Genomic DNA, 17937 nt, shown 5'->3' on the forward strand with positions numbered 1-17937 from the left:
AAGGAAAGATAAAGAAAGAAAAGGGAAAAGGGAAAAAGCTAGGGCAACAAACGGAACAAACGGTACTTAATATATATATATATATATATATATATATATTAACATATGAGTCAACAATAATAACTTTCCTTTCGTGTAGCAACAATTCATTAAACTAATATATTAATATTTTAATATAAAAAATATTAAAAAAATTAAGGGGGCAATTGCCCCCCTTTGTCCCTCTATGGCTTCGCCATTACCTCGGCCTGCCAACTATGTCAGACCCAAACATGGTTGCCAGACCCAAAGCGCTTGGGCCTGGCATGGTTGTCACACCCAAGCACAGGTCTGACATTGTTGCCAAACTCAGACGCAGGTGTGATATTTTTTTAGGTCAGGCCTGACATGGGTCAACCTAGAAAAATAAAAAAAAAATATTTGGGGTTTTAATATTTCATATGAAAAAATTAAAACACAATTCATGTAGATATAAGCTAAAATATTATTTTAAAAGGTTTTTTTTATCTCATATTGAAAAGATGTTATCTTATCATATCAAATTAAAGTATTTAAACAAAAAAATTTGTTATCTTACATTGAAATAACACAGTTTTTTTCTTGTGAACATAAACTGTGTGTGTGTGTGTGTGTTAATGGGCCTCACATTGAAAAAATAAAATATTTTTCTAGTATTTATATAGTGAATTTTGATAAGGGTTAGTAACCAACTGAAAAAAATAAAAACGAGAGGCCTCTACCGGGTTTTGCAGGGTCACCCGAGCATATAACTATTCGTATATACTAATAGTTATAATGTAGAATAAACTCTCATTGTAACAAACTTTGACAATTAGATCATGCAACAACATCTCAAGTTTAAAAAAGGCATGAATCCTTTAAAGAACTATCAAATACTTGGATGGAAATATAAAATTAATATTTTCATCCACAATACATACAAAAAAAAAGTTTATTTGTGAAGACTTGAAATAAATCACTTAGAACTTAATATTTTTTCTCATTATTTTCTCTTCGAATATAACAAATTTATAAAATAAGTTGCACAAATAAAAAAGAGGTTGCAGTTAAGTACTAATGCATATAAATAAAAAATCATGCTTTAATGAGATAGTGGTTGTTTTTGCAGTCTAATCATGCTTTAATGAGATAGTGGTTGTTTTTGCAGTATAATCATGCTTTTGAAAAATTTTAAATTTTTTGACCCAAGCGCATCGATCTGGCAGACCCAAGCGTGCTGATCTAACAAGCTCAGATGCTTAGGTTTGACAATTAATGCCACACCCAAAGTGTGTGGGCTGCTAACCATACCAAACCCAAGGTGCTTGGATGTGACAATCATGCTAGACCCGTGTGTGTGGATCTGACAAACCCGCGCTTGATTTGACAAACAACAAACAAAGAGGACAATTATGCATTCTAGTTTTCAGGAGAGAGAAAAGAAAGAAAAATACAAACAATTGATCACTGACAGCAATCTAACCATTATTTGTCTACACGCGTCACACCATGAGAAAGAGAGCACGACTACACATCCAGTTAGACGGCGGATGACCAGATTTAGCCATTGGAAAGCGTCATACGCGTCTCTTTAATGGCACGGGCGTCGCCCATTCATTAGAGCATGAGGAACACGTGCCCACAGATTTTTGATTAAAAAATAACAAATATTGTGAAAATACTAAAACGCCCTCATGGTCCTCTTATTACACAAAATACAATATAAAAATATCAAAATATCCCCAAATGCAAAACTTCTTTTTGTTTTTTCTAAGACTAAAAGCGTTATTTGACTTTACTTGAAAATTAGAAAAACATGACCATTTTTGTGGAAGAAAGCCAAATAAATGTTTATCCGCTCATGAAAAGATGAGAAATTAAAAGTGAAACTATTATTATAATCTAAAATGTCTCTTGATTTACAGTGATTTCTCCGCACTTTTTTAACTTTTTTTTTATAATTTTTGGTTTATAAATTTTGATTATGTAAACAAAATAATTTATATTGAGTTTTATTGGGAATGACAGTGTTGGTGAACTAGGGTTTTTTTTTTATTTTAATATCTTAAATTTTAGAGATCTTTTGGATTATGAAATTGGTTTTTTTTTTTTTGTGAGATTTGGTGTGCACAGTTCATTTATATTGGATTTTGATGTGGGTGACTATTTTTGTGGTGACTGTAAAGTTGGGTTTGTTTTTTTTTCTTGCTTTCATGTGAACGTCCCTGAAATAAAAGAGGTGAAGTGTGGGAGAAAAAGGAACTTGTGTTGAAGAGAAAGATCGAGGTTGTTTAGAGCGTGGTCTCATTTAAAAAATAATAATAATTTTTTTATTTTTAAATTATTTTTTTTAAATATTTTTAAATTGTTTTAATATATTAATATTAAAATATTTTTTTTAAAATATATTTCTAAATAAATATACTTTATTTTTTCCCCTAAAAATCGGGTTGTCAGAGTTTGCTCAATGGTAATGATTAAAAGTACAAAGAAAGCAATAATGTTAATGCACTCAAAATACTACTACGAGGGTTTAGGTAATTTTTTTAAAAACAAAATTAAAGGCACAGTAGATGTGTGAACGAGTTATAAAAAGCCGAACTACAATTACAGATCCATGGGCTTAGAAAGCCCAGTTTCTTACAAGTCCTTGAACAAGGCTCACACTGGGTCCAAAAGACAACTCAAGGGCGTTCGCCAGGGTATATCTTGTCGATGTCTATGGGAGACTTCGGCTCAGGGGTGGTTGAGACTTGAGAGTTCAGTCAAGTGTGTTTTTGTTATATGAATAATTTCAAAGATTGGTGTGGTAATTAAGTAGTTTTTTTATTAATTTAAATATTAGATTCGGCCTTCCAAAAAAATTTCTTCTCGTGAATCATTGGACTTTCCTTATTTCTAACATTTTTCTTGATATTTTCTTGTTTTTATTCTTTAACATTTTTAAAAAAATTCAACTTGAACATTTGGTGTAATGGGCGGCTAGAAATTATTCCAAACTCTTTTTCTTGCTTTTTTTTATTAAATTTATTTTTATATATTTTCTACGATTTGAAAATATAGCAATTTTTATTTTTTATATTTTTTAAAAGTATATTTATCTTGAAAAAATATTAAATATATATTTATTAGTACTTTTTGATAATTTTAATGTGTTAGTTAAAAAAAAATCACATAAAAAATATATATTTAAAAAATAATTTACACTGCAATACTGTAAACAAACTAAAAAAAATAGTAAAGAGCGGAGGATACTAATTTTTCGGTTGATAAAAAAATTTCTAAAATATCGCTGCAAGGAGAAGAATTAAATTTGAACCTAAAAAGTTAATGGTCTATACTATGATCAAAGAAAAAAAAAATTGGAATTAATACAGTGCTCGTGAACAGATAAAAGTACAGCTCCAAGGAAAATAAAGGGCCCAGCAAATTTGTAGCGGTTTGAATCAGGTGCCTGCTCAAGAGGATCAAATCTTCACTAGATAATTATCTCGCTGTACCGTGAGATTGAACAAATTTTTATTGAATATATATAAAAAATTCTGTTGTTGTTAATATATATATTTTTTTTAAAAAAAATAAATGGTATGGAAGTTGGTTCGATATGATATAATCAATTTTATAGGTTTAAAAATAACTCAAATGACCAATAAAAATATAATTTGACTAAAAAATAAAAAAGATATTATTTTTAAATATTAAGACGATAATATATTGGATCTATTTATATTTACTTGAATCGACCTTAATTTACTCAAATTAACTCAGGTTAGCTTGTCAAATCTCCGACTCGGGTCATGAAGAAAATAAATAAAAAAATTTAACAAAATTCTCAATCAATTCAATATTAAAATATGAAATTGAAAACAAAATCTGATTAGAAAAATGAGTTGATTCAATCCGAGTCAACCTGAAAAATTTAATCATGAGATTAAGATAAACACATACAAAAATTAAAACAAATTAAGAAACTCAAATCTCAACTAATCTAATATTAAATAATAAAAATTTAAAAAAAATCTTAAAAACCACTTGAATTAGCACGAGTTAACCGACCAAACTTGTGATCCGAGTCATGAGGCTGAGATAACCTCATAGAAAGTAGACCAAAATAAATTATGAAGTCTAACTTTCAATCAACCTAATATTAAATGATAAAATAAAAAAAATAACAAAAAAACCTGAGATAATTGGGGCTAACCTGCAACCTAAATTATGACACCATAATGACCTCATAAAAAATAAATAAAAAAATATAAAGCATATTTTCAATCAACTCAATGATGAAGGATTGAATTAGAAAAAAATAAAAATAAAAAATAAAAAAAATATTATAAGTCAACTCGGGTTAACCTGTTAAATTTAAATAATAAGACCAAGATAACTCTATAAAAAAATTAAAATCAAGTTTTCAATCAACTCAACATTAAAAAATCAATTAAAAAAAACTCAGAAATACTCTAACCAACCTGACTAAATAATAAAAAGATAAATAATAAATTTTCATTAATTTTCATTAATATAATCAAACAATGACAAAAATAAACAGAAGCTTTCAAGCCATTCATTAACATTTTATTATTTTTTACTATATAAATTATTTTCCACGTTTTACATGAATTAACCTTCAGACCATGATTTTGAGCAAAAACAGTCCCTTCTGTTAAAAAAGATAAAAAAGCATCAACAATTAGAGCAAAAAAAAAAAAAAAAGTTACAGGGAACCGCCACGCGGCATCTATTTGGGGCAGTTGCTGGAACAATCCATTCACTTTTACCGTCGCTTGACTGTAATCACAATCCTCTGGACCGAGCCGTCATGGACTCAGAGTCGCTGATACCTTTCTTGTCTCTCTCTGCAACCAACTCTTTCAAACATCCATCCATGCCTTGTAGCTGAAAAAATATGTCTAATCTTTAACTCACAGCTATGTCATTTACTGTCACTCACTCTCTATCTCCTTTCTCTCCAAAAACACACCAAAACCCTCGCTCTTTCCCTTCTCATCCAAAACTTATTCTCCATTTTCACTCTTCTAAATCACCTAATTCTCTTCTTCAAGCTTCAAGAAGAACCTCCAATTTAGATGGTCCTCGAAATTGGAGCAGGTCGATCAACTCTGATTTCGCCGATGATCACGAGGACGGCGGTGATGATGATGAAGCAGAGGAGGAGGATAGGAGTTTGGATCTGCTAGTTAGGTTTATTTCAAATGTGTTCAAGAAGGTATCGAAACGTGCTAGAAAGGCCGTCCGATCGGTTTTGCCTGTTCCTATATCTACTAAATTGGTAATCACTGTTAACCGGTCCTGTTCTTGAATTAGTTGATGAAAATGAAGGGGAGTTGTTTTTTCTTTATTGGATTAACCGGTCCTGTTCCTATATCTACTAATTTGCGCGTTTTGTGGATTTTTTAGGTGGAGTTTTCGGTGAATGGAGTTTTATTGCTGGCGTTTTTGTGGGTTCTGAAAGCTTTCCTTGAGGTAATGCTAGTAATTTTAGATCATTTACTATTATTATTTTTTAATTTATCAACGTTACTTGTTGGCGTGGTTTTCAATTCCAATTGGTATAATCGCTGATTTTAAGTTTTAGTAAATGCCATACTTGTACAACTCATCAAATATCTAAACTGATATTTGATTTGGAGCATGCCTTTGTTATTAACTTTAGAGCAACCAAATGCTTATTGAAAACATTATAATGGTGAACTTCAGTTGTTGTTGTCCTGTCAGAATCTATAATTAGTTTCTTATGCTATTAAGTACAGTATTTGCTCCAGTGTGTGTTTAGAGTAAGCTTTGTAAAATCTAATGTGGAGATTTAAGTGCAATGATGAAGCTGAATATATGTTGAATGTGAGTTGGAAACATGGAGGGATACCTTGGAGTCAAGAGTATTCTTCTTGTAGGATTGGGTAGTTGTAGTCAACCATTCATGGAGTAAAATGCCTAGATTTACTGGCTCAACGATCACAAGGGGCAGATCATGGATTTTATCTCCTATGCATCACAACAAAAGGGAGAGATAGCAATGCATAAGGTTTTTAGAAAAAGTTATTTGTTTTTTCAGTTATTTTATTTTTTCCTATTAAGTTTAGGAAATTAAATATTTTGCGCAATAATTTTATTTTTCCTAGTTTATTTGGTACTTTTATTGGTTTTCCTTTATTTTCAGGTTTCCTAGTTTGTTTAGGTGTTAGCTTTTGGGTTTATTTAAGGAGTTGTCTCTTAAAGAGGTAGACTACTTGAAAAGACATCCTTTAATAAGATTATAAATTAGGATTTTGTATGACAATTCTGTTCGGTTTCAATTCTGTCTTTCCAGCTTGCTGTCTTTTTTTTTGTGTTTCTGTCCGTGTCAGATAGCCAAAGTCATTGACCCAAGTGTTGCCAGAATCATGCTCAACAGGCACATATCCACCCAATAATGTTGGTTATAACATCCTTTGGATATTAATGATAAACGATCTTTCAGTTTGAGCTCCGAGTAGAATGATTCAATTGTTTGTTATTCTACTTCAGTGTGCATGTCCTTTGCAGTTGTGTATGTCCTGGATATATTTATTCCCAAAATCATTGAAAATGGATTAGTTGAATTGTTGAAATTGCCCAGTATTTATAGTTATTGGTGTTTCTCTCACTCTACGCCATTGGATGTTTGCTGTTCTATTTCCTGATAATGCACGCCCTTCTGGCATAAAGTTGCTCATGTTGGTGCAACTTCTTGAACTAATCTGAACCAAGCTTGAGGTTTTGAAAGTTTGAATTGTGAAGGAACCAAGAGTTTCTACCATCATTATTGAATTATGCTTTAAAATGAATCTCGATGATTAATCAAGCAAAGTACCACAATTAATGGCTTGGGTTAATGTTGAGTATGGTCAGTTAGACTTAACCAGTCCAGCCTTGAGTTCATGTACATGCAAATATTGCTGTAAGTAAACTGTGTCATAATATTCTGTGATAGATACAGCAGTGCTGATTTGTGAGCCTTGTGGGCATTCATTTCCAAGTTCTAGTTGTGGATGATTGCAGCTCCCCTGCCTTCCTCCCTGAAACAATCGGTAGTCTCTGAAAATGCAACCATGCTGGTTGGAATCATTGAATTGGACTTTATAAAATTTAAGATGGATTAGTGCCTGGATAGTTGTTATATCATGTCATTCACCTCTCTGTGTTGGTGTTTGAAATGCAGGTGGTTTGCACCCTTGGAAGCATGGTGTTTGTAAGTATCTTACTTATACGAGGTATATGGTCTGGGGTAACCTATTTGCAAGAAAGGCGTAATCTTAGAATAAATGAACTTGATGATGACCATCGTGCATGGACTGGCACACAGCCAGCAGCTTAATTTTTTGTTCTTAGAGTTGGAACTGCACTTGTATTTTTCCCATTCATCAAGAATAAAAGCATCCTTGTAATCGAACTTCCCAAATCAAGGACGATGAAAAGCTTTCATCTGAAGGTTTCAGACATCAAAATAACCATTGCTGCAGTGGAAATAATCTACTCTTGTGAGGACGGCCTCCTCCATATAGACCCAGAATCCAGATCAGTGTATCCGTGTAGATACTGGTAGAGCACTAGAAAACAACTAAAGAAAGAGATTGAATATGAATGTAAGGGGCAATCACCCCTTTTATATGCTCACATTGTAAACGCTAGCATGTGCTGATTAATATAAATGATAAAATATTTGATTTATTGATGAGCTAGCAAAAAATTCAGAGAAATGTTTATATATTAAATAATCAGTTAATAATCTCTTGGTTTTAATAATTTGATTTATGCTTTCTAATTAATATAATTAATAAGTGGTAAGTTAAGGTGATTAATGATTGATATCTGTAAATGATCTTTTTTAGTAGATTTTAGTAGATTTGAAGACCTTAAGATAGAGAAAGTTCAATAATATTTTAGAGAGTTGTTTTAAGAATATGTGTTTAATAGATAATAAAGATTAAGAATTCTTTACCTGGGTTGTTCAAGGGCTATGTATAACTTCTGAACCGGAAACTTGTCATGTTGTTTGAATGAAGTAGTTTAATTTTTTTTTTTGATAGTATTAATGAAGAATAAATATTACTTAGACAATATTAATGTTGATAGAAATATGGTTGTTTCTTAGAAGACCTTTATACATTATCTCTTATATAATAATATTCATTTGATGAATAAGATCCTTAGAAGACTTTTATACACCTAGAGGTGTAGGGAGAGTAAGATCCAAAATGTATTGGGTCAGTAAAAAGGTCATTTATGGCAGATAGAGAACTCTCATATGATGAGCTCTTTTTCAAGGTTGAATTTATAGGGCTGAGCTTTTTTCCCAAGCTAAATTTATGGTAATGGGCTCTTCTCTTAAACTAAACCTATGAAAACTAAGTTATTCCCAAGGTTGAGCCCACGGGGTTTGAGCTTTTTCCAAGGTTGAGCCTTTAGAGGTTAGGTTTCTCTTAAGGCTGAGCTTATGAGGACTGGACTCTTTTTTAAGGCTGAGCTTATATGAGTTACGCTCAAGTACGTTGTCTGAAACCATGAGTTTTTGGGCTTTGAAGGGTTTTTTTTGGCATGTTAAATTTGAATTTATTAGTAGCCTCTTAAATTTTTATGATATTTAAACGTAAAAACTTTGTAAAAATACTCGGTATAATGAGTTTGTTGAATTTTTTTTATATGAGAAAAGGGGTGGAAGCCTCAAGTGATATACCAGAGAGCTCGTGTGTAGGGGCATATATCATGGTTAAGAAAGAATTTCTAAACAAGTAGAGGGGAACCATAATAGAACCCATACCGAGAAATTTTTTCTAATAATAAAGAAACCCATGAAGGAGGAACCTGTACTTAGAAATATTTCTAAGAAGCGGAGAGGACGGGTCCATGTTGTTGCATATATTTTAAAAACTTTCTAATGGGTGGAGGAAACGGATCCATGTCGATGTTTATATTTAGAAAAATTTCTAATGGGGGGAGGGAAACCCAATGAGAAAATCTATGTTGATGTCCATACTTAGAAAAACTTATAAGGGGTAAAAGGGATGGACCCATGTTGATGCCTGTACTTATAAAAATTTCTAAGGGGCGAAGGGAAACCCAAGGAGGGTGATACTATTTCACTAGGGAGACTTTTGGTCCATCCCTTGGAGAGTGGCTTAGAGGAACCCATGTTGACACTCGTGCTTGAAATAATTTATAAAGGGTAGAGGTGATGGATCCATGTCTATGCCCATACTTAAAAAAAATTTTAATAGGTGAGGGAGATATAAGGGAAACCCAAAAAGGGTAGTGTTATTGCATCGGGAAGACCTTTGGTCTATCTATTAGAGAATGGTTAGGGGAACCCATGTTGACTCCCATACTTAGAAAAAATTCTAAAGGGTGGAGGTAAACCCAAAGAAGGTGATTTTATTGCACTTGGGAGACTTGTAGTCCATCTCTTAGAGAGTGGCTTAGGGGAACCAATGTCGACACCTATACTTGATAAAATCTCTAAGTGATGGAGAGGACAAACCTATATTTACTCCCATACTTACAAAAATTTATAAGGGTTGGAGGGGACAGACTTATGGAGATTTGTGCAATCACACTATGGAGACTTTAGATACATCCATTCCATTGAGAGTTATGCAATCACACTAGAGAGGCTTCAGATCCATCCCTTTTAAAGAGAGCTATGCTATTGCACTAAGGAGGTTTCAAATCCATCCTTTCTAAGAAGAGTTGTGTAATCATATTAGAAAGGCTTTAGATTCATCCATTCCAAGAAAAGTTGTGCAATCACACTGTGGTGGTTAAATTAATATATTTTAAGGTAAATTGTGCAATCGCACTAGGAAGACCATGATGACTCATTTTGAGATAAATTGTGTAATCGCATTAAGAAGACTAAAGCAATCCCATCCTTGGAAGGTTGTAGGGCTATTGCCCAAGTCAATCCCTTTCTACTATTTATTTAAGAGTTGCTAAAGTTTTGATGGAGCAGATGTGCCAACAATTATAGGGAGGTCTATGACATGTCCCATTCTAGAAGTGTCTTGATTATCTGTCTTAGATGGTGATTAAAGATGTCAATAAACCACTTATGGAAGAGTAATCAATGATTTTTTTTTATCAAGTTTCCACAAACAACGTCAATTGATGAAGAGAGTGTTTGGGAACTCGGTGCAAACGGTGTTCCCAAAAAATTTTAAAAATTGTTTTTGCTTAAGATATTTTTTTTATATATTTTCATATTCATTTTGATGTGCTGATGTCAAAAATAATTTTTTTAAAAAAGAAAAAAACTTTATTTTGATGCATTTCTAAGTGAAAAACACTTTAAACAGCCACCGCTACCACAATCTCAAGCATGCCCTTAAAGTCTTAAAATATCAAAGTAGCTTAAGAACAAGGCTTATATGTTGGATAATCGGTTAATCTCTTAGTTCTAGCAATATAATCAATTCTCCCTAGTCAATGTGGTTTTTGCTTAATACTTGCAAAATATCACCTTTGATAAATTTGAGGACTCTCAAATGTTTTAATAGGTATCTTTTTAGAGAGTGAAATAATATTTTAGAGAGAGATGCTATGAAAATATACATGCAATAAAGAATAGAGATTGTAAACCCTTTACCTAAATGGTTCAAAGGGTATATATAGTCTTGAACCTTGTCATGTTGCTTGAATGGAGGGGTTGAAGTGCTATTTTCTTCTTATAACATTAATGAAAGATAAATACTGATACGGTCCAGCCTTGTAATACGAACCAAGCAAGGCCAGATTCGGATTTTGGAGTAAAAGTTTCTACCGTTCAGTTTTACGCTATTGAGCATAACTTCAAATCCAATCGTTGGATCGAGCTGAAACTTTACCAGAAGATTCTAGAGGTGTTTGTCTATGTTGGGGTACATTTTCAGGAGAATCCAAGTTCGGAAAGGTCTTGCAATATAGGTCCGAACATGCTATATGAATTCTATCATTTACTTTCTTTTGACTTGTGGACTTTCTATTTGGCAATGATCCTTTTCCTACAAGAATATGGGTCCTTGTTTTGGGAATTTTCTAGTTCCACAAGGATCTTTAATGAGCTGCAATATAATCTCCAAGGGTGGCAAGGATTCATTAATGTTTCAGAATCCTTTTTTTATAAGGATTTCTTATTCATCCTAGCTACACAAGGAAAGAAAGGCTAGTGATATTTAATGACAAGTTCGTTATTTTTATTATTTTCTTTCATGTTTGGGATTAATTAATACTTTGTTTTCAGTTAGGATCTAAGGCCTGTTTGGATTAAGTTATGGGCTTTTCAGTTTAGGGTTTTTGGTCAATTTTGAGTGGACCTCATATAAGTCCACATAAGGGGTCTATTAGGGTTAATTTTTCAAGAACTATTTAAATTCATCTAAGCCAAAGTTTCGGCAGCTTTGATGATTATTACTTTTGAATTTTTCAGTTTTAATGTGTGAGAGTGATTCTTGCATTCTTCAGTTCTTGAACGAACTGAATCTGATTTATCAAAGATTAACTGGCTTTGTGGTGTCATTCTACTCAATCCAATAGTGTTGGTGCCTTGGGACAAGTTTCCATTGTGTCACACTCCTATCAGATCTATTTCGGCTTTCCGGGATCAGATCTCAATCTTGATTGTGGGTTGCATGACCACGTGATCACGAGGTTCACATCAAATATCCTATGCACAACATTAATGTTGATGAAAACATAGTAGGCCTTAAATAACTTTATACACCCGAGGGTGTGAGAGAATATGATTTAAATTGTATTGGGTCAGTAAAAAGATCCTTTATAGTAAATAAAAAATTTTTAGATGCTAAGCTTTTTCACAGGGTTGAACCCATTAGAGTTGAACTCTTCCCTAAAGCTAATTCTATTGGGGTTGAACTCTTTTTCAAGGTTGAGCTAATGGCGTTGAGATTTTTTTTAAAACTAAGTCCAAGAGGGCTAAATTCTTCTCCAAGACAGAGCCCATGAGAGCTTGGGCTTGTCCCGAACATGTTGCCTTAACCCGTGTATCTTTGGGCATTCAAGAGGGTTTTTTAAGACCATTAAATTTAAATTTATCAGTTATAAAAACCAAAGCACCGTTATTGATGTTCTGCATTTGCTAGAGTAGATTCTAAATAGTTGGCAAATCCACTGTCGTCACCAATGGAGTGCAAATTCAATGTCTTCTATATATATAAAAGCATGCAAATCCAATGGATAGAACTCAGAATGCCAGGATTCAATTGCTTGCATGAGATGGTGCTACCATTGGATTGGCTTTAATTTAGTTCCATTTGTTTTGCAACATTTTTTATTCTAATATCAGACAACAAAATTTGGGCATTCATGGTAAAATGGGTTTAATTTTCCTCCTCCTCTTTTTTTTTTTTTTTTTTTTTTTTCTAAGTAATATTTTGAAAATGCACCGAAAATAAAAAAGACAGCGCATTGCCCCCCTAAATATGGACCCAGAAAAGGCACTTACAGGTCACAGCCAAACAGGCCCAGGTAAGGTTCACTCACGTCCAGGCTGATCCACCCTTCCTCCCTTCCTTCCAATTGAATCAAAGTCTAGCCTCGAGCGGCAAGATTTGAAAATATAATTGAAAGGGACGCAAAACCTAACTATAGTTAAAACAGAAACAATGAAAATACACCACGTCAGCAATCATTGCCGTATGTTGCCCTTTCTTAACCAACCCCGGTTAAAAAATCCCCAAATGTCTGTCCTATAAATAACCATCACCCAAGTCCATCTCCTGCAAAATCTTCCCCGGAAGGCGTCTTGATAAACGCTTTCGTTCCAAATCTCATTCTTTCTTCCATCGGATCTACTTTTGTTGTTTTCTTTCGTCTCTTAATCAGCGAAAATGAGAGAGTGCATTTCGATCCACATTGGTCAGGCTGGTATTCAGGTCGGAAATGCCTGCTGGGAACTCTACTGCCTCGAGCATGGTATCCAGGTATCTTTCGATAGATCTGTCAATTCTGGTTTCATATCTTCCAACATTCTGTAGATCTTATACTTTGTACATTTACACATTTGCTTTTGTGCTTAAATCTCGAGTTTTATGTGTTTTTGCTTGGATTTGCGGATTGTTTTTTGGTTTTAGTTAGATCTAAACTTCACCTGATGTGAAATTATTTTTTCGATTTTTGGGTTTGTTTGCTTGGTTTCCATTGGATCTGTGAGTTTTTATTCTCATTTTGGTCATCTTTGTTTATCATTTCTTTCAAATTTGTTTAATATCTCTAGATCTAAGTTTAGTTCTTATTGTGTATCGATCTTTCTTAGATCTAAATGTATATCTTTGCAAACGAATGCTTGAATCGTAAAGTCTTGTTTTTGAATATTTTGTATATTCCACTAAATATTATTCGAATATGAATAGTTTTTTTTTTGTATTTATTATTGATATGAATTGCTGATAAATGTCTGTGCGTTACTTCTGTAGCCTGATGGCCAGATGCCAAGTGACAAGACTGTTGGTGGAGGAGATGATGCCTTCAACACCTTTTTCAGCGAAACTGGTGCGGGGAAGCACGTCCCACGTGCCGTCTTTGTAGATCTTGAGCCCACTGTCATTGATGAAGTCAGAACCGGAACTTACCGCCAACTTTTCCATCCTGAACAACTCATCAGTGGCAAGGAAGATGCTGCCAACAATTTTGCCCGTGGACACTATACCAGTAAGTGTCATCTGTTGTTTGTTCGTTTTTCTTTTTTCTATAGACTTGTGAGTTTATGATTCTAATGATTGTCTTTATTGTTTCAGTTGGCAAGGAAATTGTTGACCTGTGCTTGGACCGTATCAGAAAGCTTGCTGACAACTGCACTGGTCTGCAAGGTTTCCTTGTATTCAATGCTGTTGGTGGTGGTACTGGATCTGGTCTTGGATCCCTTCTCTTGGAGCGTTTGTCTGTTGACTATGGAAAGAAATCCAAGTTGGGTTTCACTGTCTATCCATCTCCTCAGGTTTCTACATCTGTTGTTGAGCCCTACAACAGTGTCCTTTCAACTCATTCCCTGTTGGAACACACTGATGTGGCTGTGCTTCTTGATAATGAAGCCATCTATGATATCTGCAAGCGCTCTCTTGACATTGAACGACCCACCTACACCAACCTCAATAGACTCATCTCTCAGGTATATCATATACTCGTGCTTGGGATGCTTTTGTGGATTTATTGATGCTCGGAATGTAATTGTATGTATCAATAATAATGCGAGGTGTAATGGTTTACATGGTCTTGATATCGAATCAAGTTCAAATAGGAAACCTCAATTCTGTAGTTGTCGCAAATTTGAAGATGGTACTGAACTGACCTTTTTGGATGGCAATTGCAGGTCATTTCCTCCCTGACTGCTTCTCTGAGGTTTGATGGTGCTTTGAATGTGGATGTCACTGAATTCCAGACCAACTTGGTTCCCTACCCTAGAATCCACTTCATGCTTTCCTCCTATGCACCCGTTATCTCAGCTGAGAAAGCCTACCACGAACAACTCTCTGTTGCTGAAATCACCAACAGCGCCTTTGAACCTGCATCTATGATGGCTAAGTGTGATCCTCGCCATGGCAAGTACATGGCCTGCTGCCTGATGTACCGTGGTGATGTCGTGCCTAAGGACGTTAATGCTGCAGTTGCTACCATCAAGACCAAGCGTACAATTCAGTTTGTTGACTGGTGCCCCACTGGATTCAAGTGCGGTATCAACTACCAGCCACCCACAGTTGTTCCTGGTGGTGATCTGGCGAAGGTCCAGAGGGCTGTGTGCATGATCTCCAACTCCACCAGTGTTGCTGAGGTGTTCTCTCGCATTGACCACAAATTTGACCTCATGTACTCCAAGCGCGCCTTCGTTCACTGGTATGTTGGTGAGGGTATGGAGGAAGGTGAGTTCTCCGAGGCTCGCGAGGATCTCGCTGCACTCGAGAAGGATTATGAAGAGGTGGGTGCGGAATCAGCCGAGGGCGAGGATGAAGACGGCGAGGAGTACATGTGAGGTGCTGCATCCAATGAAGTGCTTGGCACTTTGATACGAGTTGTTGTTTGGCAGTGCCATGTGTCCTGCTCCAAAGGTGTTTAAGGAACCCTTTTATGTTAAAGCTACTGCGACTTGTTTCCTATTCTATTCTATATGGAATGTGATTTAGTGGATTGAGCGTTTTTCAGACACTGTGGAACACAATTTATGTCTCCGAAGCATGAAAGATGGCATTAGGAAAGCATACAATTAAAAAATTGTTTTTTGGATTTCAGATTTGTTTGATTCTACATCTCATTTCAATTGATGATGCAACCAAGTTTTTATTTTTATTTTTTCAGTTGAGAAACACAATTAATTACTCATTTCAGGTGACCCAACTCCTTATAATTCATACGGGAGGGAAAAAGACCACGTCGACCCTGAACGATTTATAAAAACGAGATGTTTAAAAATGTACGGAAATAAATATCATCAGCGTGACCTAAGATAACTAATGCTCATGTATATAAATACATTCTGCTGCACGCACTTAAATTGCATGTAACATGCACGACCGGAATCTAATGGTTGCCTTGCAAGCCATACCCCGAAATTCAAACACTGCTGCAGTGAGACCAATAACATCTTTCCTGTCATCCCCGCAAGCAACTGGAAATTGAGAATATTGTGACAGATGCTGGAGATCCAATTGTCGATAGCATATACAAAGATAAAGAATTAACCAGGGCAGACAGAATATGCTACAGAATCTATCAAGGATCTGGTTTTACATGAGCCTTTTTTGGTGGTTCATTTTAAACTAGGAGCTATTTGAGATATTCTTTCATCTTCCAGCAGTTCATATGGATCGATATGTTGTGGTGGCGAGGTTGGTGCATCGCTTCCGTCGTGGACGAAACTTGACCCAAAGCACTGCCCAGGAAAAGAGGAAACATATCAGCAACTAGATTCCATGACGCACAAATAAGAGTATGTTTGTTTAAGAGGTGCGCCGCGCTTCAAAAGCATGAAATTCATGCTTTCTGTGAGAGCAAACTACATGATTGTTAAATTGCTGCAGTAGAAGATGCCTAATATTCTTAGCTATAGAGCAAACTACATGATTGTTAAATTTGATGTTATGCCACTAGTTTGCTGAGTCTTCCTCAACAACATGTCGCGAACCACATTTGAAGAACTATTTCATGTTATGCTACCGTTCTTGTTTGTGTATATAAACTGAGTCTGATCTCATGGCCAAGCGATTCCTATGTATAATCATAATATCGGCAACTTGTAAAACAAGTATACATACACAGAGTCCAAACAGAAACACATTATATGACAGTAACCACTTTCAGATCCCAAATCTCAATACACCGCATAACTTGATCACCTTCCACCAAAAAGCATATCTCAAACAGCTGAATAACATGTCAGTGTAGAAATAATGACAACGGAATTGGCACTGATCCACAGTACAATCTATTTTTAGAAAATAAAAACACCTTAACCTAATACAGCACCGGGTTCGGACAAAGGAGCGCTGACTGAATTGGCAATGATCCGTGGTAACATATAACAGACAAGAGCGTGGCAGAAAGATAACTTACAGAGTAGAGAGCAGAAAAAGATGCAACAATTATGAGAATCAATGGCCAAAATCCCAAGAAGAAAGCTCCTCCAATTGTAAGCAGAAGTTTAGCCCGAGGAATTAATCCCTGAAACAGAGGAAAAATGTAAGCCCGTCTTAGCACACCTGAGCTTAGATGTGCAAGGAATAACCTTTACATATAGGTAAGGAAGTATACACACCAAATAATTCTCCCACGATTGTAGCTCAAGTTTTGGCATGGCATAGTTAATAGAACATTCAAGCAATTCTTTGACAAATAAGCAAATGGAAAAACAAACTTCGAGAAATAAACAAAGAGCAAAGAAACAAAATTAACCTCAAGTCCTTCACTATTAAGAGCCATTGACCTCTCCCTTTGATTAGACAGACCTTTATCAATTTCAGTTGATACTGAATTTCTTTTAGAGAAACCCCAGTCTTCCTCTCCAATTTTCATTTCATCTCCCACTCCATAATTGCCTCTATTGGTCTCTTCAAGCAATGAAGTCGGAGTCATACCCCTCCTCTTCAGTTCCTTCATAAACAATGACTCCGGTGGCTCTTCCCCTAAAAAAAATAAATCAATACAAAAACCCTCTTCACTAAGCAAACCCACAAACAAATAACATAAAATATTAACAAAAAGTTACTATCTTTTTAATATATAAGAACACAAAAAACCAATAAAGTTCGAAACTTCTACACGAGTATCAAAAACCGAACTTGCCATTTCTTTTATTATTGTCTTCTTCTCGGACTGAGCAAAAGACCTTAAACTTTTGCTGTTCCTCATAATATCTTCTTGAGCTGCCATAGAAAGTTCTCAACTTAAGAATTGTTTTCCTGGAATTTGATTTCCCAGGAAAGTTTTTTGACGGGGAAATGGAGAGTGGAGGGAGAGTTGATTTGATAAGCCATTCTGAGGTGGCGTTTGGCATCAAGAGAATGAGTCTATGAGTAATGAGAGCAACTTTTCAAAGAGAGATGATAAAATAAAATCAGAAGAAGAAAAGTTTTGTGTTTGTTTCTAGGGAAACGAAGGCACAGTGGTGAAGACAAGAGGTGGGTTTCGGTTGTCAGTGTCAAACGAGTGGGCGTATTTTAGTGAGTAGATGTTATATGGAACTAACGTGCGAAGAAGTGACGTGTCTGTTGGGTGGCTTTTGTGGCTAGGAAGTAGGGTGAAGCCCATGTTTTGTGGAATAGGAATGGCCACACAATTTACTCTCCACTTTCGATGAAGCAAGCCAAGAACAAAAAAACAAAAGGGATAATATATTAAAATGAAGGGTTTTCATTTACTGTTTAGAAACTTGAAGAACAAAGAGAAGGGATGAGCTATGAAAATTATGATTTGTGAGCGTGT

General features: G+C 35.0%; 3 protein-coding genes across 3 annotated transcripts; 2 read left to right on the forward strand and 1 right to left on the reverse strand.

Moving 5' to 3' along the window:
* Window positions 1–4772: 4772 nt before the first annotated feature.
* On the forward strand, window positions 4773–7707 carry LOC133691748 (protein SHORT HYPOCOTYL IN WHITE LIGHT 1). The gene is made up of 3 exons (XM_062112350.1): window positions 4773–5290; window positions 5419–5484; window positions 7199–7707. The coding sequence occupies exons 1-3, from the start codon at window positions 4931–4933 to the stop codon at window positions 7352–7354; spliced, it is 582 nt and encodes a 193-aa protein (XP_061968334.1). The 5' UTR covers window positions 4773–4930; the 3' UTR covers window positions 7355–7707.
* Window positions 7708–12727: 5020 nt separating this feature from the next.
* On the forward strand, window positions 12728–15306 carry LOC133698791 (tubulin alpha chain). Its single transcript, XM_062121863.1, has 4 exons — window positions 12728–12950; window positions 13443–13677; window positions 13764–14134; window positions 14336–15306. The coding sequence occupies exons 1-4, from the start codon at window positions 12858–12860 to the stop codon at window positions 14990–14992; spliced, it is 1356 nt and encodes a 451-aa protein (XP_061977847.1). The 5' UTR covers window positions 12728–12857; the 3' UTR covers window positions 14993–15306.
* A 98-nt stretch (window positions 15307–15404) lies between these two features.
* LOC133698799 (uncharacterized) lies at window positions 15405–17667 on the reverse strand. Its single transcript, XM_062121874.1, has 4 exons — window positions 17299–17667; window positions 16909–17138; window positions 16570–16677; window positions 15405–15889 (listed from the first exon to the last, which is right to left on the reverse strand). The coding sequence occupies exons 1-4, from the start codon at window positions 17507–17509 to the stop codon at window positions 15767–15769; spliced, it is 672 nt and encodes a 223-aa protein (XP_061977858.1). The 5' UTR covers window positions 17510–17667; the 3' UTR covers window positions 15405–15766.
* Window positions 17668–17937: the final 270 nt, after the last annotated feature.

The sequence above is a fragment of the Populus nigra genome, chromosome 1 (genome assembly GCF_951802175.1).
Source record: "Populus nigra chromosome 1, ddPopNigr1.1, whole genome shotgun sequence".
Taxonomy (NCBI): Eukaryota; Viridiplantae; Streptophyta; class Magnoliopsida; order Malpighiales; family Salicaceae; genus Populus; species Populus nigra.

Excerpts from the sequence above, each read along its gene's own strand:
- LOC133698791 (XM_062121863.1), top strand. The coding sequence starts at position 12,858 with ATGAGAGAGTGCATTTCGATCCACATTGGTCAGGCTGGTATTCAGGTC. Across the intron at positions 12,951-13,442 it reads GCCTCGAGCATGGTATCCAG|CCTGATGGCCAGATGCCAAG; the intron begins GTATCTTTCGAT and ends TTACTTCTGTAG. Across the intron at positions 14,135-14,335 it reads TCAATAGACTCATCTCTCAG|GTCATTTCCTCCCTGACTGC; the intron begins GTATATCATATA and ends TGGCAATTGCAG.
- LOC133691748 (XM_062112350.1), top strand. The coding sequence starts at position 4,931 with ATGTCATTTACTGTCACTCACTCTCTATCTCCTTTCTCTCCAAAAACA. Across the intron at positions 5,291-5,418 it reads TTCCTATATCTACTAAATTG|GTGGAGTTTTCGGTGAATGG; the intron begins GTAATCACTGTT and ends TGGATTTTTTAG. Across the intron at positions 5,485-7,198 it reads TTCTGAAAGCTTTCCTTGAG|GTGGTTTGCACCCTTGGAAG; the intron begins GTAATGCTAGTA and ends TTTGAAATGCAG.
- LOC133698799 (XM_062121874.1), bottom strand. The coding sequence starts at position 17,509 with ATGCCAAACGCCACCTCAGAATGGCTTATCAAATCAACTCTCCCTCCA. Across the intron at positions 17,139-17,298 it reads AGACAATAATAAAAGAAATG|GGGAAGAGCCACCGGAGTCA; the intron begins GCAAGTTCGGTT and ends TATTTTTTTTAG. Across the intron at positions 15,890-16,569 it reads CTTTTTCTGCTCTCTACTCT|TGCTTTGGGTCAAGTTTCGT; the intron begins GTAAGTTATCTT and ends TTTCCTGGGCAG.